Source organism: Ptychodera flava, chromosome 16 (genome assembly GCF_041260155.1).
Source record: "Ptychodera flava strain L36383 chromosome 16, AS_Pfla_20210202, whole genome shotgun sequence".
Classification (NCBI taxonomy): domain Eukaryota; kingdom Metazoa; phylum Hemichordata; class Enteropneusta; family Ptychoderidae; genus Ptychodera; species Ptychodera flava.
Window position 1 is genome coordinate 10,533,723 of NC_091943.1, and position 24,318 is coordinate 10,558,040.

At 38.8% G+C, this 24,318-nt stretch overlaps 1 protein-coding gene across 2 annotated transcripts; it reads right to left on the reverse strand.

Moving 5' to 3' along the window:
* Window positions 1–1,589: 1,589 nt before the first annotated feature.
* LOC139152789 (uncharacterized) lies at window positions 1,590–15,060 on the reverse strand. Of its 2 annotated transcripts, none has more exons than XM_070726125.1 (6): window positions 14,909–15,060; window positions 6,716–6,823; window positions 5,047–5,328; window positions 4,064–4,351; window positions 3,714–3,792; window positions 1,590–3,028 (listed from the first exon to the last, which is right to left on the reverse strand). In XM_070726125.1, the coding sequence occupies exons 2-6, from the start codon at window positions 6,789–6,791 to the stop codon at window positions 3,019–3,021; spliced, it is 735 nt and encodes a 244-aa protein (XP_070582226.1). In that variant the 5' UTR covers window positions 6,792–6,823; window positions 14,909–15,060; the 3' UTR covers window positions 1,590–3,018. The 2 variants fall into 2 exon arrangements, with proteins under 2 accessions (XP_070582226.1, XP_070582227.1); XM_070726126.1 differs by lacking the exon at window positions 14,909–15,060 and adding an exon at window positions 10,296–10,428.
* Window positions 15,061–24,318: the final 9,258 nt, after the last annotated feature.

The following is a 24,318-nucleotide window of genomic DNA, read 5'->3' on the forward strand; positions in this document are numbered from 1 at the left end:
CTGTGTGAGTAGTAGAAGAGTCTTTGAATAGCTCCCCTGAAAACAGTAACTAAACATTAATCACTTTGTTTATTTTTTCAACTTTCAAAAAGCGCAAGTCAGCGGTAACAATATGCCACAGTTACGCGTCATAACAAATCATCGTTCCGATTTATTGTTGTACTAGAAATATCGTCACTGAGAATTTTAAACTTGTGACAAAATACTTCAATGTTTATTCTGCTTTTGAAAAGTTCAGCTCGGAAATTCGTCTTCGTTTAGCACTTCAAAACTATCGTCCATTGGATGCATTGAGTTAGTTTACCGAGAGCTTGTTTCATGGCATCAGACGTTAGCAACACACCCGGGCCGCCACCCCTGCCCGCCGCCTTGCTTCGCACGGCGGTCATTGAGGGCGTACATACAATGCACGACGGCAGCGCAGTCACCAAGCAACAGGTTGTCAGAGTTCGGTGCTCAACCTGGTTGTGTTTCAAGAGGAGCGGTGTTCGATACGTCTGAGTGATAAGTTCACCATCCTTGCAGAATTTTAAACATTCAGGCTGTAAGCTTAAATGTCTAAAACGTTTAATAATATGCTTCCTTTCTAGCATAAGCTACAGTGTATTTAACAAATGTTTGATCTGGGATTGCACTGAAAGTTGTTAAAAAATTAGATGGTGTTGCATTGGAAACCAGAACTATTTCGTCACAAAGGCAGTAATCTACACAAGGAATATGGATAAACGGTAGTAATTTTGGCTGTAGTACAAATACCTCATATTATCAAGTATATTCGTTCAATTCAATATTCCATGTGCAGATTACAGCGCAATTGGGAACTTGAAAATTTATCCCAACTCCAGAGTGCTATAACGGTGTGGGAAATTAGGGGGGGGGGGCTGTATCGTTAATAAATTCATCTTCATCATCATCATCATCATCATCATTAGACGATAATGTATAACGTAACGGGGAAGCAAAATCATTATAAACAATTAACTTCCGCCGTTCAAAGATCAGTAAATTTTGATAACGAGATCAACGGATAACAGAAAGACTGAGAACCATCTCAAAAGATCAAAACGCAGCAATTAGCAATTACATTGGGGCAAACATTGTGTAAACCCCTAAAGGACTTCAGATAGTATGCGTCTCAAGACTTAAAAACCTTTGCTGGAACCTTCAACAATGATACTCAATATTTTCTCACTAAAGTAAGGATGAAAAACATTGGAGTCACCATGCAAAGTTTTCAACATTCACATGTACTTGAGATTAAACGTGGCCGCCATTCCAGTGTTAACTCTATGGGGGAAAATAAAATGTTCGATTTTCCAAAACCTAACACGGTGAAATTCAAGTTTTTCTTACTCCAAGAGCTCCAAAATGAGCCCTACAAGCGGTAAACCAGAAAAGAACTGGAAAATGAGAGGGTACGAATATCTATCCCTACTAAAGGCAGCGGTTTCAGGGTGGTTTAAACAGTGACACTGAAACTATCTATGAATGAGCCACAGATACTATATCATATATCACCGCACACCAAGTACTCATTTAAATGCATTCAATCCACAGGTATTGACGAGATGAAAGGCGTTCAATATGTGTGACTTATCAATGTTCTCCTTCATTTTATTTTTTTGGTGAGCTATTCTGTCAATAAATGATAATACAGACTCTACAACTGTTACACACGCTTCCATAATCTTGTAAGTTACACAGTCTCTGGCTTAAGTTTATCATAGAAAATTTAAAAAAAAATAAAATTTACATCATTCATAATCATCATAATTCATCAAAATTTACATCCATCATTTAAGATATAATAAGCAAAATGTGAAAAGAAGTTTCTTGCAAAGTACAATACTTTTTAGCACACAAATAAAAAGAATAACTGGCACAAAAATTCTTTTTGTTATAAAGTTTTTTAGAAAGTTTGTGTAAGATACAAAATGCCACATTGCTCTCTCTCTCTCTCTCTCTCTCTCTCTCTCTCTCTCTCTCTCTCTCTTAAAAAGATTGTTAGATTGTGGGAAAAGGTAATCATGCAAATTGTGTTGAAAACTTAGACAAAATTTTTCTTCAGCTAAGGGAACATGTAAACCTTTCCCCGATATTTCATGCAAAAAATGTAAGGCTGCTGCGTTAATTTTTATTTGTTCTGCAGGTCCCTTTCCCATGTTTTACTCTCAGGATCTAATGTGCTCTTCACAATGCTAAAAGCACGTACAAATAAGGCACCAAAATATTGTTTTTCGTTAACATATCCTCAGAAAATAGGGTTGGTCTATAGTTATTTTTTATTTATATCTGGGTTAGGCCCATCATTAAAAAGCACAATTTGACAAAATTATGGGCGATTTTTCAAAATGTGAAAACACAGTCCCTCTATCCACGGACTGTGGTGAAAAATAAGTTTAGAAAGTCAGTTGGTTTCAAAAAGGATAGGACGGGTAACCTGAAACACATGTATTTTTTTTATTAGGCCTACATAATTTTCCCAGTTAATTTAGAATGTTGACAGAGCATTTGCAACGCACTATAAGTTCTCAGTTTGTCTGCAATAAGGATGGAAGACTGTTCATCAGAATAAAGTCACTGTGTTACCAGCATGGCAACCTTCCCCACTAAAGGTTGGTCAGCTTGTTGATCAATCTTTCTGTCATCGCATTGTTAATTACATGACTTATCAAACTAGCCGGAAAAAAGTACTGTAGGTTACTGGTTGTCACATGCGAAGAGGTGTCAAGCTGTTACTTCCAGGACACAAATTTAGCGTTGAAGGAGGAGGATGACTCGGCACACATAACTGTCGGCCAATGCAGCGAATTACCCGTAATTAAATCCCGAGATCACGCTTTATCACTGTAATAAAAGTCCCAAAAGGCAGCAGTAGAAAGATTCTCAGCACCAGTGTTTCATCCGATGATTTGGTTTTTTTCAAAGTTTTTTTTCATTGGTCGTCAGAGTTTCATGATGATACTAGTCTTTTTCCTTCCGTATATCCTGAAAGACGTGTGGTGCCGCACCAAAACCCTAAAGCAGCCTGTTGACAAAATTCATACAATACAATTTATTCCTCAAGACTGGTTTAGAATTACTATGTTTGTTTCATAAACGAATAATTCCCGTTCCCGGACTCACGAGAATGTACTTTTAGGCAGTATGCACCTCGAATCAAAAGACTTAGACTTTTGCTAAAACTTTCCATTAGAAAATTTAAACAATTCCCTTTCGAAATCAAGAATAAAATTAACGGGTCAACATGCAAAATTTAGTCAGAGGAACAAAGAACCAAATATTTAGTCGCACTCGAAATTCAAAATTGTCGCCATCTCTGTATTAACTCAATGGTGAAAAACTGAATTATCGTTTGTATACAGAAATAAGCTGGCGAAAACTTCACTCACTCCATGAGCTTCAGTCTGAGTCCCCACAAGTGGTAGATCAAAACAGTATTGTAAAAATTTGAGAGTCCGAATGTCTGTCCCCGAGAAGCATAAGCCTAAGAGACAAACGTTGTAGCACATGTTTCGACATCGATAGGGCAAAATTTCGTTCACTCCTCCGGGCATATCCCATAGTGACATATTGATAAACCAAACTGATAATCAGCCTAGCACAAGCCGATAATCCAAGACAGATTGCTGTCAGTGTTTATCATTTTAGAAAGATAATCTGTATCTTACAAAAGAAACCCCATCGCGTAAAAGTGATTTCAGAACGCTTACCTGAACAACTGTGTCAGCACCAGAGTAATCACTGTAGTAACAGTCATTAGAATAAGACTAGCACCAGCTCTGTTGGCTCCTGATGATAAATAGACAGAAATAGGTCATGTAACATTTAGCTTCTGAAACTTTCCATCTTCTAACGCTCAATCATTGTTTGCAATATTCATGTTTATAAAGAGATTGTAATTCCACGGGCTACTTCCATTTGCATTTAAACTTTCTAGACTTATAATATTTGGCTTATTTCTTATAGTTTTGTCCAGCAGTAACTCTCAGTAATCTGTAATCTTGGATTCCTACATACAGATATTGGTTAACTAACATAATTTCTTATTTTTTTCACAAACCTGCGGTTATTTCCAGGAATACGGTTTCGGTTATACTCTTTACGTGATCAGACTGGATAACTTCACACGTCAGCGAAACGTTACCGTGGTAGCGACTATGGTCCACTTCACAGAGGCTCCTGCTCGAAAATTTCCCGTCAGCCGTTGCGGTGGACCATGGCTTAGAAGAAGACACGTTCACTCCATTTATGTAACATTTCATACGATTCGCAGCAGGGTTACCACCGTGTGCAACGCATGAATATTCATTAGAACCATTTGGTGTAATCTCGACAGAAGTGTATGGAACTGGAAAATACAATGAGCAAGAGTTTGTTGTTCAGAGAAAGAAAAGACACATCGACAGTCATCCAGAATTTGCCGCTCCATTTATGCTTGGTATGTCAGAGCATGGAGAGGAAAAAACACGATGTGCTACCTCCCGAGGTCAAAGCCATTGCTATTTCACTGCACACCACCTATCAAACACGCTAAAAGCTTCCGATTAAACAAAGTATTCATCATACAGAGAATAAGTACACCTCAGTCATTAATTACTGGAATCAGTGAAATCGCGAGTTTTTGCTGTGACGACAGTCTTCCAAATGCATGGCTGCGCACTCTCGTTCATCACACAAGTTCACTACATGAATTATCATGTTTGGATTTATGGTGGGTTTAGAATATCACAAGTCTGATAGAAACATGGTTCCAATGCAAATTTAAAAGAGACTGTTCTTATGCAAATAGCAAGGCCTTGGACAAAACGTTCTTCACATGATAGCCGGGCCAAATAAAGCAGGAGCAGCGTTATAGGCCTGAATACTGTTTGTAATACATACCAGTATTCTCGTCCATTGTTTTGCTACAACACACGTCGAGCTGATGTACTGGTAATGGACCAGATCATCCATCTCGAAAACAGTATGAGATAGTACATGGCACCTTTTGATACATTCCCGAAAACAACAAAAACTACTAAAATGATCAGGCATTATACTCACTTATCACGTGGACAACTACCGCCTCACTCCCAAAAACGTTGCCACATGTGAAAGTGGTGTTGTCGACCATCGAAGCATTCTTGATCTGAAGATTGAATTCTCCATCGTCTTTGCCCACAACGGCGTATTGTTCAGAATCAATAGTCCAACAGTTCTCAGAAACCTGCGTCTCACGCCCATTCCGGAACCAACTGAATTTTACACCAGAACCAGTGCCTGCTGGGCATCCTAGCGTAAGGGAACTCCCAATCAATACAGAGTAACTCTGCGGCGATAAACTCCCTGTAGAAATGGGCAAACACACGCCAACTTTTATTCCCCAGAAACAAGCGATCATTCCTAGGGCTGAACTCAAAATCCACCATAGAATGACTATCAGTATTTACGAACTTCTTTTCAATCGCTGTCATTTTTTACGTGAGTTTTCTAATCAGATTTAGACCTCTTACCTTTTCAATCAATAGTTTGGGAAATCTAAGAGTTTCTTGTCCCATTTTTAATCACGCTTTGCCGTGACAGTCATTGTTTAAGAGAATTGTAAAATAGTGGTGTGCATAACCATCGACAACCAACTCTCTGTGCTTTCAGAAATTTAAACAAACGACCGGGAAGACTCACTGGTCATGTCAAATGATTCGAGAACTGCCATCTAATTTGTGTCAGAAGTATTTTCATGCATCCCGCAAGCTAACAGATACTATTACTTTGTACTCTAAGTAATTTGTTTTATATCGCTCTATTTTAGCATCGAGCAGTTTAATTTCCAACGAGAACAATTGTATATATATATATATATATATATATATATATATATATATATATATATATATATATAATATATGTATATATGTATATATTATATATGTATATATTATATATATACACACAAAATGTATACAATGTGCCTATATATAAATATATATATATATATATATATATATATATATATATATATATATATATATATATATATATATATTATATATAAACATAACAGATATAATTACGTTGTACTTGAGGTACTTTGTGTCATCATTTATGACGCAAAACTTTTATTATCGAACGCTGTAAATTACCACAAAGACACATATGTATACTTTGTATGCTTATATATATATATATATATATATATATATATATATATATATATTTATATTAATTTATATTTATATATGTTTATATATATATCCCTTCTGCACATTTTAAAATGGTGGTTGTACCGAAACTGGTGACAACGGCCGAAGGAGCTTCATATAAATGAAGTAATGCAATAAACGTTTATAAGGTTAAGTCTTGCAGTGATTGGAAAGCAATAAACCGGTGAACTGTGAACATACATCAAAGGCTGAGTACCCATTTCTGGGAAGATGCAATGTTTATCGACAAGAAAGTCGCGCAGTATAAGAGGGCTTCTGACACGGCTGCTCATTCCTGTATTCTGCTTCTTGTAATACAATTTTACTTCACCACATAGTTCAATGGTTGTAATATGACTGCAGCTGTAAGGAAGTATTTTGTTACAGTGTAAAAGTCACGGCTTTGTTATGCGATAGAATGAAGTTAACAACTAAAAATTCTCTAAGAAAAAAATCTTTAAAAACTTACTCGCGCACGGGCACAAAACAAAGATTTTACTTACTCTTGACCAAAATCGTCAAAAGTCACTTACCTTGACTGCAAACCGCTTGGATCATTGCAATTAAGAACGAAGTCCAGAAAATCTTTGATCTAAAATGTGTGTCCATGTCTCGTTACTCCACGTTAGTTGTGACGGGACCTGGTAAAGCGATATAAATGGAAGCAATTCAGTGTCATAGACCCTAAATATTACAGTAAGTCATTGTCAATGACATAGTCCCCACTTGGTTTATGGATTTTGAAACCGTTGGCGGAAATGATGGTGAAGTGATATTGGTAAACGGATATCTGGAAAATGGTGGAGAGAACGCTGTATTGATGTGTATGTGTAGTTGATGTCTGATGTATAAATGAAATTAGTTAGGAAAATTTGAGAAACAGGTGTGTGATCAATGGTTGCAATGTGCCTATATGAAATCTGAATGTTGGTTTGTGATAAAGATGGATATGGGGGACAGATATAGAAGTTCTTAACACGGAATATGTCTTCAAGGACTGTCACACGCGTGCAGATCCGACGACACCTTCCTTTAACTACATATGTAATGGGTTCAGATTCGTACTAAGATTCAACAATTTTCATCACCGTATTACAAGAAATTTCTCTGCATCAAAGGCGACCAACACCCCTGTAGGTCACTTTTATTCAATAACACAATCATAAAAACTAACGAAACTGCATTTCACAAAATTGTACACAATATGTTTTGTCTGAGTGTTTTTGAACTGTCATGATGAAATTTAAGAAATTTCAGAATCAGATTCAGAGTGATTTCATCGCATACTTCCAGAGCTGACATTACATTTTATCTGGTTTAAAATACAAGGCCTGACATATTGTAGCTCAATTTTATTCTTCAAGACAACACCATCAACAAAATCAAACTTGGTCGTCGGCCAGCCATAGTGGATCATATTGCTAATATAATTTACGTCCAAATGTAAGTTACACAGTGCGTTGTCCTTTTGCCAACTGGAAGTTTGTAAGACATTGGTCAAACCTGTCTGAGTATTGGCTTTAGACATCAAATACAAGAAATAAAATGGCCGTCACGCGGCTATATTGAATCGTATCACAGAACAAATTGACGTGCAATTGTATGACATAAGGAGTAATCCTTGTACCAACTTTGAAAGAAATTGCTCCGGGCATCTCTGTGAAATTTGCGTGGACGGACGCATAGACGAAGCCACGGACATGGCCAAATCTATAAGTCCACCCAGACTTTGTCCGTATACGGGACTAATAAAGGTACCACTCCCCGGCCTACATTTTTGCCACCTGCCATGACAGGCTAGTCCCTGCAGGTACGACCTACGTCAGATCATCACCACTTCATTGGTAGAGGTCAAACTCCAAGACGAGCCTAGCTGAACCCTCTAAGTTAGCGATCAAAAGCAAATTCAGATCGTGAAAATACTGCAATGACAGACGCATATACATAATACAGACGAACTCTGAATTCCACTGATTTGCTGTCGGCACCCGTATGTCTAACACTATGGCCAAGGAAAGGTTGGAGAGAGACAACATCGTTTTATCAGAGATATAGTATTTTAAACCGTCTAAGTTTTTTTCCATCCGGAAACACTGCCCATACGTATCAGCGTATCACGTTTGTCTTCGCTGCGTGTTTCTCTGCTAGTTGTATTTGCGAAAGGGCACCATGTGCAAAGAGGAAATGCTATGACAGAAAACAACACACGTGAAGACGTCGTAAAAACATCTATTTTGCTCAGTTTCGCGTCTGCGTCCAAACAATTGGTTCTGCGGCGATTATTTCCGGAACAGTGATGTGTTTGCGACGCAGAGAGCAACGATCTTAATATCTTGTTTAATCCAGGGAGAACAAAAGTGTTTTCATATATACATTTGGATGACGTACGGCCGCATATGGCATGTGTTTGGGCTATTCGCGAACGTCAGCGATACTTACCTGCCCACTACTACAGGGTGGCAACGGCTTACGCATACCGTACAGGTTGGAAGTAAATATTGTCTGCAGCTAATATAGTTTTATATAGATACACGAAAACTCAGAGCTCACATTGACCATGGAGGTAGATCTCGTCATACTGACGTACGGTTCCGAAGTAACAGACAAGTTTCAGACAAGGCACAGACAGGGTTTACTTGTCTTGTGGGCAAGGCTAGAGTAGGCTCGCCTGGGTTTTGGCGTTTGCCATTGATAGAGTATCAAATTGACATAAGCTGGTGCTTGCGGTTTCATTACATGTAACAAACTTTCGACTTAACTCTCTGATATTCTCTATATTATAAAGAGAATAATCATGTATACACGCTAGGCCTAAAGTTGCAAACAGAGGCTGTCCCTTTTTCAATCATATAGCCACCGTGACTCCCTAAGGATGGGATATTATTGGAAAGGGGCGGTTAAAGTGGAAAACTTGTTGTTGTGTGGTGATGTTTCAAACATTTTAACATTGCTTTCTTTTGCAGAAATTGTTTACATGACCGGAAAGTAAAAAAGGATATAGTTCTTTGAAATGTATGCATACTTTATGTAGTCTTGGAAAGAAAAGTAATTGACTAAAGATTGCCTGATCGCTCCTCTCACAACTTTGGTACACCTGCTGACGGATGGAAAATTCCCCGGAAATGAAATAGACAATTCCGATTCATTAAAGTTCTTCTGAAGATGTATGTTAAATAAATAAATAAATAAATAAATAAATAAATAAATAGATACATACATACATACATACAAGAATATTAAGTGTAAATTTGTTGTCAAATCTGGTGGAGGCAATGTAACGATAGTAATTTCGACATGTAGATCGCAGTGACAGATTTTTCTTATAACACCGTGAACAGTACGTTAGCGTCGCCGGGAGACAAATTATTCAAAAGCTTATCCCTAAGGCAAGATAGAAAAAATAAATTGTTCATCGAATCGCCACTTCTACTTTGCCTGATTTGGAATTTTTTCATTTCAGCAAAGTCATACTTCTGCATTGGAAATACTGAAGTACAACCGCTGGCGGCGCCCTACACTTCGTCGGGTTTTCGCGGGCATGTGGAATTCTGACTGAGACTTCCGACGTGTCTACACTGAGCTCTGTCAACACGTTGTTGTGACGTCTAAATTTTGCAAATCACGAGAGATGATTGAGAATATAGTGAGAAATACAGTGTTGAATTCAATAACCAGTATCAGTGTATCTTGTCTAAGATATTTCTGGTTAGCCTATCTAAAAGGGGAAAAGATTATTTGCCTCGTCTGCATCCCGGCAAAAAGTCCGATGGACCGCGGTTACCTTCGGCCTAAAAAAATCGCTCGCCACTCCTGAACCTTGGTCCAAAATCCGAAGAACAAATTTTTTTTCTCTGGCCTAAGTATGTTATTTCCGGGCCGTTTACACTGTATTTTCATCATCAGTTCATTCGACGTGACCTTACAAACCTTTTGAATCAGACTATCCGAGGGAGGACATGGGGTTACAAAGAAAGGCGACGTCATCAATCGAGAGCAGACCGAAGTAGATGGATGTAAAGTCTCCGTTCTGATGACGATAAGTTTATACTGTAACCCATCAAATCAGAGGCTTCACACCATGGTGTATTTGGCACACCGCACAATCGTTCTTACCTTCAGTTCTGCAAAGTAAGTCTTGATACTAGTTACCATGAATGCATGGGGACAGCACATCATACGTCGTGCATGCAGGTAAGCCTGTATTGTGCCTCCCCTTCCCCCCGGTGCCTGCCATGTCATACCACTGCTATCATACAAGTTTTCACGTACATGCTGAACTTTTGAACCATGTACATGTGATTGATAAGCGGGACTTTTTCTGTTATCAGAATTGCACCCTAGAGCAAACAGACGAATACACTTAACTATCGCTACACGGAAGTGAATTTTAACACATGATGAAGGCGGCGTCCTTTGAACCGGATATTTCCCTTATGTACACGGCAGGACATTTTCTTATTCAGAATGACGATAACTATGAAACGATATCCAGATATTTTAACAAACAAAATAAATCGAAATTTTGATTTCAAGAGATTTAAATCACAGGAAACACGTCATTGACAATGACATAGTCCCCACTTGTAATAGGAGTATTAGTCTTGATGGGGCAGGGAAATGTGGTCATTAAGAAGTATCACTGGAGTGTATATGTTTAGATCTATGGGCACATAGGTTTGTGTCATTTTTCCCAATTTATAACAAGAGGCATGTCAAAGTTATGGTTCCAAATCGGGAAAAAAGATCAGACCTCTAGCTGTATTGGCCAGCCAAGAAATACATATGTGCATAATAAATGAGGTACAAGATGTGATAGCTTAAGGTCTAATATCCTATCAAAATGGAAGCGTATAGAACTTGTGGTTACTTAGTTATGCATATATATGTATAATCAAGGTCAAAGGTCATCAAGGTTACGCGATATTTTGAAAAAAAATTGTATTGCTAATTAATCCCTATATGCCAAAATTCAGACCTCCAGCTCTATTGGCATGCCCAGAATTAGATATGTGCATAATTAATGAGGTAAAGCGTGTGTTGTCATAAGGTCACCCATCGTACAAAATATAAAGGACATAGCACTTGTGGTTACTTATTTATTGACATAAACGTATATTTTAGGTAAAAGATTATCGAGGTCACATGACATTTGGTCAAAAAATTTCTATCCTATAGTTTTCCCTATATACCAAAAATCAGACATCCAGCTCTATTGGCTTTCTCAGAATTAGATATGTGCATAATTAATAGGGAACAATATGTGGCGTCATAAGATGTCCCATCATACCAAATATGAAGGGTGTAGCACTTGTGGTTACAGAGTTATGGACAAATATGTATATTTGAGGTCAAAGGTCATTGAGGTCACATGATATTTTGTCAAAAAAATTGTATTGCTAAGTTATCCCTATATACCAAAAATCTGACCTCTAGCTCTATTGGCTCGCTCAAAATTATATATGTGCATAATTAATGAGGTACAATATGTGGCGTCATAAGGTGTCGCATCATACTATATATGACAGGTTTAGCACTTGTGGTTACTGAGTTATGGACTAATATGTATATTTGAGGTCAAAGGTCACCAAGGTCACGTGACATTTTGCAAAAAAAAATTGTATCGCTAAGTTATCCCTATATACCAAAAATCTGACCTCTAGCTTTTTTGGCTTGCTCAGAATTAGATATGTGCATAATTAATGCGGTACAATATGTGGCGTCATAAGGTGTCCAATCATACCAAATATGAAGGGTGTAGCACTTGTAGTTACCGAGTTATGGACAAATATGTATATTTGAGGTCAAAGGTCATTGAGTTCACGTGACATTTTGTCAAAAAAATTGTATTGCTAAGTTATCACTATATACCAAAAATCAGACCTCTACCTCTATTGGCTCGCTCAAAATTAGATACGCGCATAATTAATGAGGTACAATATGTGGCGTCATAAGGTGTCCCATCATACCATATATGAAAGGTTTGGCACTTGTGGTTACTGAGTTGTTGACAAATATCTATATTTGAGGTCAAAGGTCACCAAGGTCACGTGACATTTTGTCAAAGTGTCTGAGATATCGGATGGACTCACGGATGGACTCAGGGACGGACATGTCCCAATCTATAAGCCCTTTGGACTTTATTTGTGGGGACTAAAAACTGTGTCACTGCATGCTTTTTGCAATATGAATACGATGAGAAACTAAATTTTTATTTTTCTTGGCCTTATACATGGGAGTCTATGGAGGTGTAAACTAAAATGTCCTCTAACACGGCCAAATTTGATCGCATTGTGAAACAAATCGACGTGCATCTGTATGAGGTAGGGTACTATTCTTTTGCAAAGTTTGAAAGAAATTGACCTGGGCATCTCTGAGATATCTGCGTGAACGGACGGACGGACGGACGCACACACGGACGCACGGACATGACCAAACCTATAAGTCCCCCCGGACGGTGTCCGTGGGGACTAAAAAGCACGCCCAAATGACCTTCAATCTACACACAAACTACTCTCGCAAGTGTTTGTTTGGTCGCGGAGACCTACATCAGAATAAAGTAGTTTTTTGTTCTGCGCGTGCAGTTGTGTTGCCCCACTGTAGATTTTCAAATGTTAAGATGGAATGGTAGCTGACAAATATCGTTGGTTTAACTGATGGTAAAAACATTGTCATATACTGAACAAAAAACGTCAAGATCACATAGACTTTCGTTGATTTCTTCCGAAAGGTTCTGTTTCATAGGTTTCGTACTAACACTTTTCCGTCTGCAAAGATGGCTCCAAAAAAGAAAACTCGAATCCCAGAATATTTGTGGCAAATCATAAAAAGTGTTTTCGCTCTAAGACTTCAAGTTGTCAGAGCAGCTCTCTTTTCTTCAGATGTTTACTAAAGTCGCCATATAAATGCACATTTCTTTTCAGAATGACTCCCAGATAAGAGTCAAGCTATATATTGCAACTCGGGCAGGCCCTGACGTTGACGTATTACCATATCAGGGGTCACAAGGTAATCTTGCGACACAAAAGCGCCAAGCGGGCTTGGTTCCATGCGAGCTCGCGAGTGTCGTCACTACTCCCGATGTGGCCGACACAACACAGAATACTGAGCTTGTCGCGCCGTCTACGTTTATCGGATGAACGAATGGAAGGTTCTATTTTAATGAAACAGCTTCTCAAATTGAACTATTTGCTCAAATTTTGGAACTCGTGCGAGATGTGATGAGTGTCGGGTAAATACCGGCTGTCACGTATTCCGACGTTTGTGATTTGTGAGTTGTTTTCATTATCTGCACCGTCTGTGAGTGACTTGACGGTGTGGTTCGTACAAGCAGGTGTTACCAAAATGTGCCACTGGAAATGAATAATTCCAAACAGATGACGACTTTTTGTCGATGCCACAACAGACGTCAAATACGCATGACTTACTGATGTCACCGTCTCAATAGCTGTCGACTTTGATTCGTACATAGTTTCCTAAGGGTTTACTTATTCATATTTTTATGAATTAGAGTAAAGTAGATGTGCACACTTTTGTATTTTTCCCTTGTTTTTTTTCCAAAAATCATGCATCCTTAAACTTCTTTCATTGCTCTTCACATTTTAGTCGTACTGATTTTGCCTCTTGCCATTGTTTTGTCCATGCTCCCTTTTCCATGACATGCAGATTATATGAACCGATTTGGGCGACGCGCCCCGAGTTGTGCCAAGCGGAGACCCAAATTCATCTCCAAGTTACTTGAGTGCAATAAAGATTTTATATAGTGAATTTACGAGTTTTTTACCACATAGGATTTTCGCCACCAATGGTATGAGAATGTTACTAAAACATTCCACAGGTGCCGATAGAGCGACGCGACCACAGTCTCTTGGTGGGCTATTCAGCTCTGGGACTATTCGACCCATAGACGAGTGTACAGAAGCGAGAAGGTGTTTCTCGCTTCTGTACACTCATCTATGGGTCGAATAGTCCCAGAGCTGAATAGCCCACCAAGAGACTGTGACGCGACATACAGACAGGTCAAGTTGATTGCGAGTGCAGCGGGTCCAGTAATCTGAGTAATGTAGGTTGGTGATATGATCGATGTAAAGATGTCACTACCAAACCACCATGATGACAGACACATCCCATGTTCCATGATACAACACATGTCACCTGCCGTGACAGGTCACAGTCCACCTGCCACGATAGGCCACACACTATCTGCCATAACAGACCACAGATCATGGATAGAGAATCGCCATACATCAGTGGAAGAGTTCATTTTCTTAGCTCATCGACGTTGTGAAAGAACCTTTTCATAGAAGACCTTATCGTTTGAGATCGTACTCCACCAGAACTACTAAATTGACACTGGTACTATCTATTGACGAGAAACTGTACTCTGTAAGGCGCGTGGATTTGCCTTCCACTGAAAAACTTCAGAAATACCATGGAACATGAAATATGGTCGTCATATCGAAATGTGTTCTGTGGACGAGAAACTATTATGCTCATGAATTTCCGTGCCACCCGAAGCACACAGAGGTCGCTTTGACCCCGTAACACATAAAACGATATGCATGGTGTGTAAGTTCACCAAGGGACGGGAAAAAACAAAGTTTACGCCGTTAACATTTCACGGCATCCCAATTCAATGCAGTATAGGAACGGCAAAATCCTGTGTGTTCACTATACCACTGATCTTCAATACAGAGTGGCGATTTCCTGACATTTTAAATTTTGCCTACCTTCCTTATACCCACAGTCCGTTTTTAGGGTTTATGCTATAGTCTTGCTTCCTTCTCAGTGATAGTCTAGAATCTTGACGTCTAGTCTATTGGTCCTCTTGCTTTTCGTCCCATCCTCTGTCTGGACCGTTGAATGCAATACCGGTCATTTAAATGTGAATCGGCCAGCAGAGATGACGTCAGTCAAAATGGTCCTTTCATGTGACTTGTTCGGGCGGCGCGGAGCTAGGGTATAAATACAATTAACATTTCCAAGGCCATTACCTTACCTCACCTGAAACGATGGCTGCAGAACAGGTGACACAGACCATCACGGCAGCGATAAATAATGCACTACAAACGGTACCAGGAATATCATCACTCAAAAAGGCAAGGAGATGCTTTAATTGAATTTCTACAAGAGAGAGGCGTCTTATGTGTACGCCCGATAGGATTCGGAAAGTCCCTTATTTACTAACTTTTACCGAAAGTCCTGGTGGCCATGAATGCTCATGGATCGAATACGACACATGTGGTTAAATAGAGTTACTGAAACAAATCGTTCTTGTAACTAGTTTGGTGAGTACATTGATCAAGGACCAGATTAAAAGTATATCAGGCGATTGAGGTGTAGTACCAGTACATTCATTTAGGCCTCCTTTGGAACCATCCGTTTTCATCGGTCGATTTATGCTGTTTCGCCATTCCTGTCGGCGCTTGATCATGAACGCATACTAAATTTTTGGCATATCTCACCAACATTTCGCCTACAATTCCTGTGACGAAAAACTAGCCAGATACGTGTACCATAATTGGACATAATGAATATTAAATAGGCCAATCGTGAGAGAACCATTTGACAGATTGACTTTCAAAGGGTGCCAGTGACGTCATTGTCTCTGTTGGCCGGATCCTATTCACATTTAGTGTCTAAATTCGTATGGCCGTGTTTATTGCCACATAAGGTGTTCAGCTACACAAGCCAGCGATGTTTGTCAGCTCTATACGTCTGTCTGTCAGTCTTTCCGTCTGTCTGGTGATGGCGAGATATCGCAAGAAGGCTCTCAGATCAGAATTAAATCGGGTACACAGATTCTGTTTTAGAATGGCAAGAGCTGATTAGTTTTGGTCATGCTCATTTGCATAATTCATGATGTCAGAAAAAACGGACCTACATTTAGAGTCTGCACGGAATTAGGTGATGTAAATGTTGATCACACGAGGGTTTATCTACCATGAAAGATATATACGGGTAACATAAAATTTAATTGCTAATTTGCATATTTGATGAACTTTGCTAATTAGGGATATATATCTGAACTTAATCAAATTTGACGAAACTTCCTATGTATATTGAAGATACTATGATTTAACACTATTGAAAATGGAAGATTGACAAAGTGAAAGTGAAAGTTATTAGGCATTTTTACCTCATCCCATACCCAATTTGCATATTTAATGAACTTTGCTAATTAGGGAGATATATATATATATATATATATATATATATATATATATATCTTGATTGACTTGACCAAATGTGACCCAGTACCTACCACATCTTGCATCGACGCTGTCATTTTACTAGACTCATTCCAAGTTCATAAATAACATCATTATTATTCTCTGGTCGTTCTACGTCACGACAAACCGTGTCTAGGTCATCAATTTTGGTGCGTCGGACTTTTTCTGTGTCGATCTTAGGTGTGCTCATCAATGTAAACAAACAACATGGCGACCGGTATTTCTTCCACGATCAAAATGTGTCTGACGTGAAAATGTCTTAAACATTAATCATGATTATTAGAGTCTGACAAAATACATCAACTAGGCAAATTTTTGAGTCCTTGTGTTGTAGTTTTGTCGCCAATATCACAGAGTAACATGGACAGAGTCGCAACGCTTGCATGCCTTTTGTTCCATGGTCGTCTCGGTAGACTATTGGCTTTTCATATTAAAATGAGCTCCAAAGGTGTTGAACTTTTTGGAGGCTTTGTTTGTGGTTGATAATTACACGAGATTATGCGAAAAATACGACGAGATGGCATCGTACTGCCAGTCGCGTAGCAACCATAGTTACTTTGTGAGCTCTCAGGCCAGAAGCACTGCTTCACGCCAATCAAAACATAACAGCCAGCAGTTTCATAAACATGTCCTTCCTTGACGCACGTGTGAAAGACGGTAGGACTGACCGTAAATCATTGAGTAAAACCAGACAGTATCGATAAAAGACTTTCAAATTTGGTTCAAACACACTCATTATATATTCATAAAAATATGAGAGGAATTTTTAAAACGGTAAAACTCATTTTCCTGAAGCTCAAAACACTCCCGTTTTCGCCAGCACGTCAATTCTGCTCAGCACCACACGACAACAACAACACAAACTTTGCCGAACATACTTTCGCTTAACAATCGGCGAAAATCCGAAAATTACCGAAGGATTCATGGTCGGCACTCTTCGGAAAAGAGAGGCGAGAGCAACCTGAGGCGAGGCGAACATGGATGGGTTACGTAACCGCTTCACGCCTTAAACAATACCCGTTGCCACTCTATCTATGTTTCTCTATGCCAATATGCATGGGGGTTCGTATTCGTATAGACCCCGCCGACGCCTGAACTTTCGACGCACTGTGTACTCTCATGCGGTAGACATACGGTTTCCACTGCAACAAGGAGGCCAAGTGCGGTGTCCAGGCCTCCAAGAGTTATGTAATGAAATCGATATTTTCACAGACTACGATAATAATCCAAACAATGTAAACACAAGACTGTACCGCCTGTATATCCCCAAGGAATTACGTGAATAATTTGTGGAAACAACGAACTCGAAGCTGGTCGCGTTACCGTGGGTTCCGTAAGCATTGCAACCAATGTTTGCGCCGTCGAGATTCAGTCGATTTTTGCTGCCGAAAAATAGCGTCTTTTCGTCTAGGGTAAATTTCTAGGCCTATGCTATCTTTGAAATAGTGTATAACTTTGCGGAAGGTACGTGTAGACTGATCAGAGAGTTCGTCCGGCATTTGCTCCATACACGAACGTACGGTGAACGCCCTGTTCCTCGCTCACGCGACGGACGACTGGAAATGATTGACATTCTTAAAGTAGTTCAAAAGTTTAAACGCGGAATCGTCATTCTTTCACTTTGCAAATCATAACGAATTCTTGGCTTGTGCTTGTGATAAGTATATTATTCCCTAATATTTTTCTTCGTTCAGCTCGGAAAATACTCGTGACGTAATGACCATGTTACCACCATTCGAAGACTCGTGGTGACACGGTCATTACGTCACTCCGTATTTCCCTTCGCTGAACGAAGAAAAATATTAGGAAATATCTTATAATAGAGTAAATTGAAGTAATAAATATGCAACATTTCAGTGAGAATAAAATTTGATAACAGATTCTCACCAGTGAGACTGGAAATTCTCATCAACTTGAAGTATATTGAGAATAGTAATTTTTACAGTGAGAATATATCATACTCATCATTCACTTGTACATGACAAGAGTCAACCAGACTCGCCGTTCATTGGTGTCTGATTCTCACCGGTGAACAAGAAGTCTAGCTGATTTTCACCAGTGAACGACGAGTCTGTAATTGTGATTGAGAATGAGCGTGGATCTGGCGTTTTTATACATACGGAATCCACGATTACCGTAGACGCAGGTGTGGTACACAGAATCTAATTTACGGATTGTTTGCATTAACTATGGGTGGCAGAATATGCCTGGAAAGTATACACAAACAAAATCTTTGTATGAAGAGGCAAAAGGTTATCTGAGGACAATGTCCTGGTTAATATACTGTCATTCATAGGTACTCGAAATCATAGGACCCTTGAGCGAGAAATGCATTCAATTCCCGCCCATATTAAATGTTGCTTTTCACCTGTCCGGAAAATGTTTTGTCTTATACATTCAAAATTTCATGGGTTTACATTTATTGAGCGGAAAGGAACTTGATATTAAGATGATTTTTGAACCTTAGTGATGCAGAAGATCCCACTGGAGCACGTGCAAAATGTTTGTGCATAAACAGTCTCTGAGGTGACAACAACTAGGGCAATTTCTACATGCTTTAGCTATTTTGTGGCTTAGAGTCACGGACAAACAAGGTACGTTCCGAGAGAAATTTCATATCCGAAACATAAAGGTCGTTTGCGATATTCTATGCTATATTCACAAGTCAAAACGCCGATATTCAATGATCCTCACCGATGAATTACCTGATAGCTATACCGTCAATGCGAGTGACAATACCCTGTACACACCCACAGTGCTTTTATCTATGCGCTCCGCGACCCGTCATTCCACAGACGTAATGAGGGGGGCACCTTAAATGCTGCAGTAGTGTATGAAACGAAATTTGTCTGCAACTATGATTTACAGCGAGGGCACGAGTTATCGGAACACCAAATTAGGTAATTACCCAGCAACTTAGCTAAGCACTTTGCAATTTGACCTGGCATTTACCTAAACAAGAGTCTGTTTTATTGTCTGAAGACTGATAAGATATCCACCAAACTCAGCAGGCAGCTCCCACTGAGTAAACTGATATGCCTACACTGGAACAACCCATTTTCAACTGGCATCTAGTTCATGGGAAAATTGTGAAAAGGGGGAATAAATATTATGATGTAACACAATCTATTGTACTCATTTTGTGTCCTGGACCTGAACCTGACAGGTTTTGCCTCTGTATGTTATTTGGAATTGAAACATCGCAGCGTCCCTTGTAAATCTAGAGTGTACAAAACTCGTCAAATTTACCATCTTCCATGAGCCCACCACCAACGTTGATGGAACAGTCCATTTTTATCATATGATTGGATGGTTGCTCTGACAGTCAGTGTTTCTTCAATGTATGTAATTGTGATTAAAAAACTGGTAATAACATGAATACATACAAAAACAGGACACAAAATGACAGCGGCAAATCATGTTTTACACTTTACAACATTTTATTCCGGCTCTTCAAAACTCTCCCTCAACTACATGCAGCTGCCAGTCAAAAATGTTTTTGCAGTGCAGGCATATAAGTTTACTCAGTGGAGGAGCTGCCTGCTGAGTGTGGTGGATATCTTATCAGTCTTCAGACCATAAAACAGACTCTTGTTTAGGTAAACGCTAGGTCAAATAGCAAAGTACTCAGCCAAGTTGCTGGGTAATTACCTAATTTAGTGTTCCAATAACTCGTGCGCCAAGTGTAATATGATATGTGCTATCAACGATTGTGTCAAATAGAGATTTATCTTACATCATACCATGCAGATGTGCTTTATTACATGCCTCGTATATCGAACGTCGCGCGCTCCATAGGATTCAATGGTAACTCGCCGATGACGTCGCGGGCCGCATAGTCATCACTGGACTGAAAGTGAACCGGAACTATTTTCAATTTGAAAACTTTTCGACATAAAGTCTTGAAATGGCATGTTTTGCACAGAAAATCCGGTTTTTGGAAAATTTCGCATAAAAATATTGATAAACCGCATAACAGTATTTTAAATATATCAATGCGCCATTCGATGATGAAAATCGTTCTATTTTTAACCGTTTTTCGTCTAAAATGAAAATAAAGCATTTAACTATGATTTGCCAATGAACGTAAATATTTTTGGTGCAAACCGAGTAAGAGAGGCATGTAATAAAAATATTATAGCCCAAACAAGGGACTATGTACCCTCGGGGCAGGAGACCATTTGCCCTCCTTACGTCGGGCAAATGGTCACCTACCCTCGGGCACATAGTCCCATGTTTGGGCTATAATATATATTGTTCACACTATTCACACACATTCCGGACAGTTCGACGTGTCTGGATATTTTATTTGTTTCAAATAAACATCTCAGGATTTAAAAAATTATATTAAAGTCATTGATGTTTGTAGAGAAAATGTTGACACACAATATTGATCTTCTCATCACAGTTAAAAATGTGATCAACATATGGAACGATACACGTACACGTTATCACATAAATAATAAACACTTGAACTCATCGTTTTACAAAAAGCATGCATGGATACGCAAACAGAAGCCGTGATTACATTTACGACCCTGTGCTATTTGTTTTCGACTGATAAAAGGTACGCTCTGACACAAAATGTGTAATGATCCCTATTGAATGGAATTCTAGGGAAAGGGACTTGAGGTCATATTTTCACACTCCTTGACCTAAATTCAGACGGTACCTTCCCTCGAACGTTACCGAATGCCTTGTGCAGTTGATATTAGGTAAATTTTCACAGCGAGAAATGTGAGTCAAAGCCAGATTTTTTGGGTTCCTTCAGCACTGATCAGTATTCAGTAATTTGTTCATCAAATGTTTTTATCGATTGCATTTACTGGCCCATGTTAAATAATCAGCATAGGTATTGTAGACAGGAGACTCTTTGTGCTATAACTCAACAAACGAAACACAGGCAAAGCTCATCGGTCGAGCCAGTCCGGGCAACGGAATCGTTGAATCGTGTCCGCTTAAAACACGTTTTATGTCAGTAAAGTTTTAACTTTTGGTCAGTTTGACTCATCGGCAATATGTGATCATGGAAAATTGATACTCATCTGACAACAAGCATTCTTTGCTTGTTTAAACCCTGTGCGGTCAAGAAATCCATTACAGTGCAAAATCTGAAAAACCTTAGTCACATGCTTTCCACTATAATACGATTGAGATAAACGGAATCTGTTTCTTCATATTTTTTCAAAGCTCTGCCCTGTTTCTATAAAAGGCAATGACAACACTTTAAAGTGGATTTTGTCAATTAAAATGTGTATTGAACTTTCCACACCATTTAACATACCGTGTATACAAAATACCAATGTTGGTTTTCTTTTCACCAAGATCGGTGCAAGGATCACACCACTACCAACCTTTCCTGACAGACCAAACACGCCTATCTCTAGTCATTGCTGACTATAAAACTCACCTGCCATGACAGACCACAGAACATGAATAGAAAACATATCACTGCCGAACCGACGAAAGGAATATGAAGGAGAAATCCCCCCAAAGTGGTATGTACTCTACGAAACAGAAAACAGCCTTCGTTACGGCAACATTAACATTAAATTTTACACCGTGAATACTGCGCCACATCCCAATGCACCATAGATCAAGTAGATCAGCCCTATTCAATAGAAACTACGCCACAGTGACTGATCCTTTATGCGGCATTGTGATTTCTCGACGTTTTAAATTTTTCTTACATTCGTTAAGAATTCCTAACACCACCGCATAGTTCCTGACGTTATTTCCTATCACAAAGCTCCAGAAAATGGCGCTTCAACAATCCGATAAAGAGTCTTGCTTCCTCGACAATCCTAGTCTGGCTACTGCCTTAAACGAAATGGTACACGTGAGTGAAAATTTCCGGTGTCTTTCAGTGAATGATCCCGCATGCAAATTGGGAGATGACCATTCATAGTTTGTTTCCAAATATGGTGTTCATTTTCCCACACGGTGTTCATTGGCCAAATAAGGTGTTCCATCTTCAGGCGGTATCCCGAAGGGGATTACGTAGAAAGCAAAATACAGGAGATTTAACTTTAAAAGAAATGAAAGACTGGCCAAGGGGATAAGTAAAACATGAACCAAACCAAAAATGCCCCTTAAGTAATTGATCTCAAACAACAGTGGTGTTTTGATGCATTTTATATAAATTAAGTGATTTTTTTTATAAAATGTGTTCCTTCTTTCATTGTCGTTTGGTTTGAGCGTTGCTGTAAAATAACTTTTCCTCGAAGCAGTTCAGCTCATGACATCCAAAAGTGATGTAAAGGATTATGAGTAAATTGAATACAGTAGATTTTCGATTTTCACAAACTACAGCGAAGACATCACAGTCAAAACCGCTCGGAAATTACATGTAAATGTCCAGGTGATTACTCGAAATCAAATTCAAACTTGCAGGGCAATGTAGCCTAACCTGTAAACGCAAGACACTCGCCTCCTTACAAAATATTCTTTAACGTCTATAATATTATACAATAAGCGAAAGAAGTCACTTTCCTTCGTGCAGGATCGTACGTCGGATCATGAACGCCACACACCAAATAATAAGATCGATGGCAAACTACATGTAACTGATACCACATGATAAGCATGTCCCTGTAATTAAGGCCGCGTTCAAAAAAATGGTGAAGGAGTGGGGGGGGGGGGGTGGGCTGAACGAATCGCGATTGAAATCTTATTTTTTTTCAGATCCCCCTTAATACCCTCAAAAATTTTCAAGTCCTCCCCCCCCCAAAATTACCATATAGCCGCATATTTGTTAGGAATGCACGCAGAGTAAAAATAAACATGTAATGTGTCGTTCTGCACGCAGACGTTCAACACTACCTCTTATCAGCAGGTTGTAGAGCCATATACTTATAGGGCAAGTTGTTAAATTGATTCATTTTTAAATGCATCAGTGGACTTTTTGGATTTCTCAGTCTATGCCGACTTGAGTTTATCCAACTGTGGCCACTTCAATGGCACCAGCTGAAAAGCACACAAAATGACAATCATGAGAGAGTATGAAAATTGTGTATTCCTAGCTACGTTTAACCAAATTGTGAAAAAATGAGCACAGTGACCTACCGATTTTTTTTTTCAAAAGTACAAGACATATACAACTTAGATGCCACTTATAAATGTTTTTACAAAAATTGACAATACTGGAAGGTTAAAATATTCCATGAAATTAATGTTTTAATCTCAGAAATTTTGGGTGTAATAATGGCAAATTTGATAACAAATAAATGATTCCATTTAGTCACACATTTTTCCATTTAAATTAGAGTCTTTACTGTTCAAAGTGTTACTTTTGTGTTATTGTACGATGAGATGTGAAAATTTCATTCACTGCATGAACTTAAAATCAATGGTTTTATATATTGATTTTAAGTGATTTTAGAAAAACTGACTTTTCATCGTACATTTGTATAAGATCAAGTATGGTGACACCATCCTTTTTCTCTAATATTTGATTGTTCTCATATGCCAGATTTCAAAAATCCATGGTAACTGTTAGTCCCCTAGTTTTCTATGTGTTGCTCTCTGCTGGATCTTGTGTACAAGAAGATGTATGTTTCACTGTCAATTGAGTGTCCTATGACCGAAACTCTTCTTAAACTACATCAGAGTCAGAGCTACATGTATCACTGTAACTGCCAGTATGTAGTAGCAGGGCAGTAGTTGTATTAACTTTTTATTTTGACAATATTTTAGTTCAGTTTATACAATTGCGTTCTTGTTCTACTCCCTACAGCATGTTGAGCTGTCCAATATTCAGCTTGCCAACACAGCCTACGTGTACCGTGCATTTGTATCATTCAATTATCACCAATATTTAGACAAATGGGCTTTGTTGACAAACTGAATATTGTGTTTTTCAGCATGCTGTAGAGAGACACCAAGAAACTGTGTTTGATACATACATT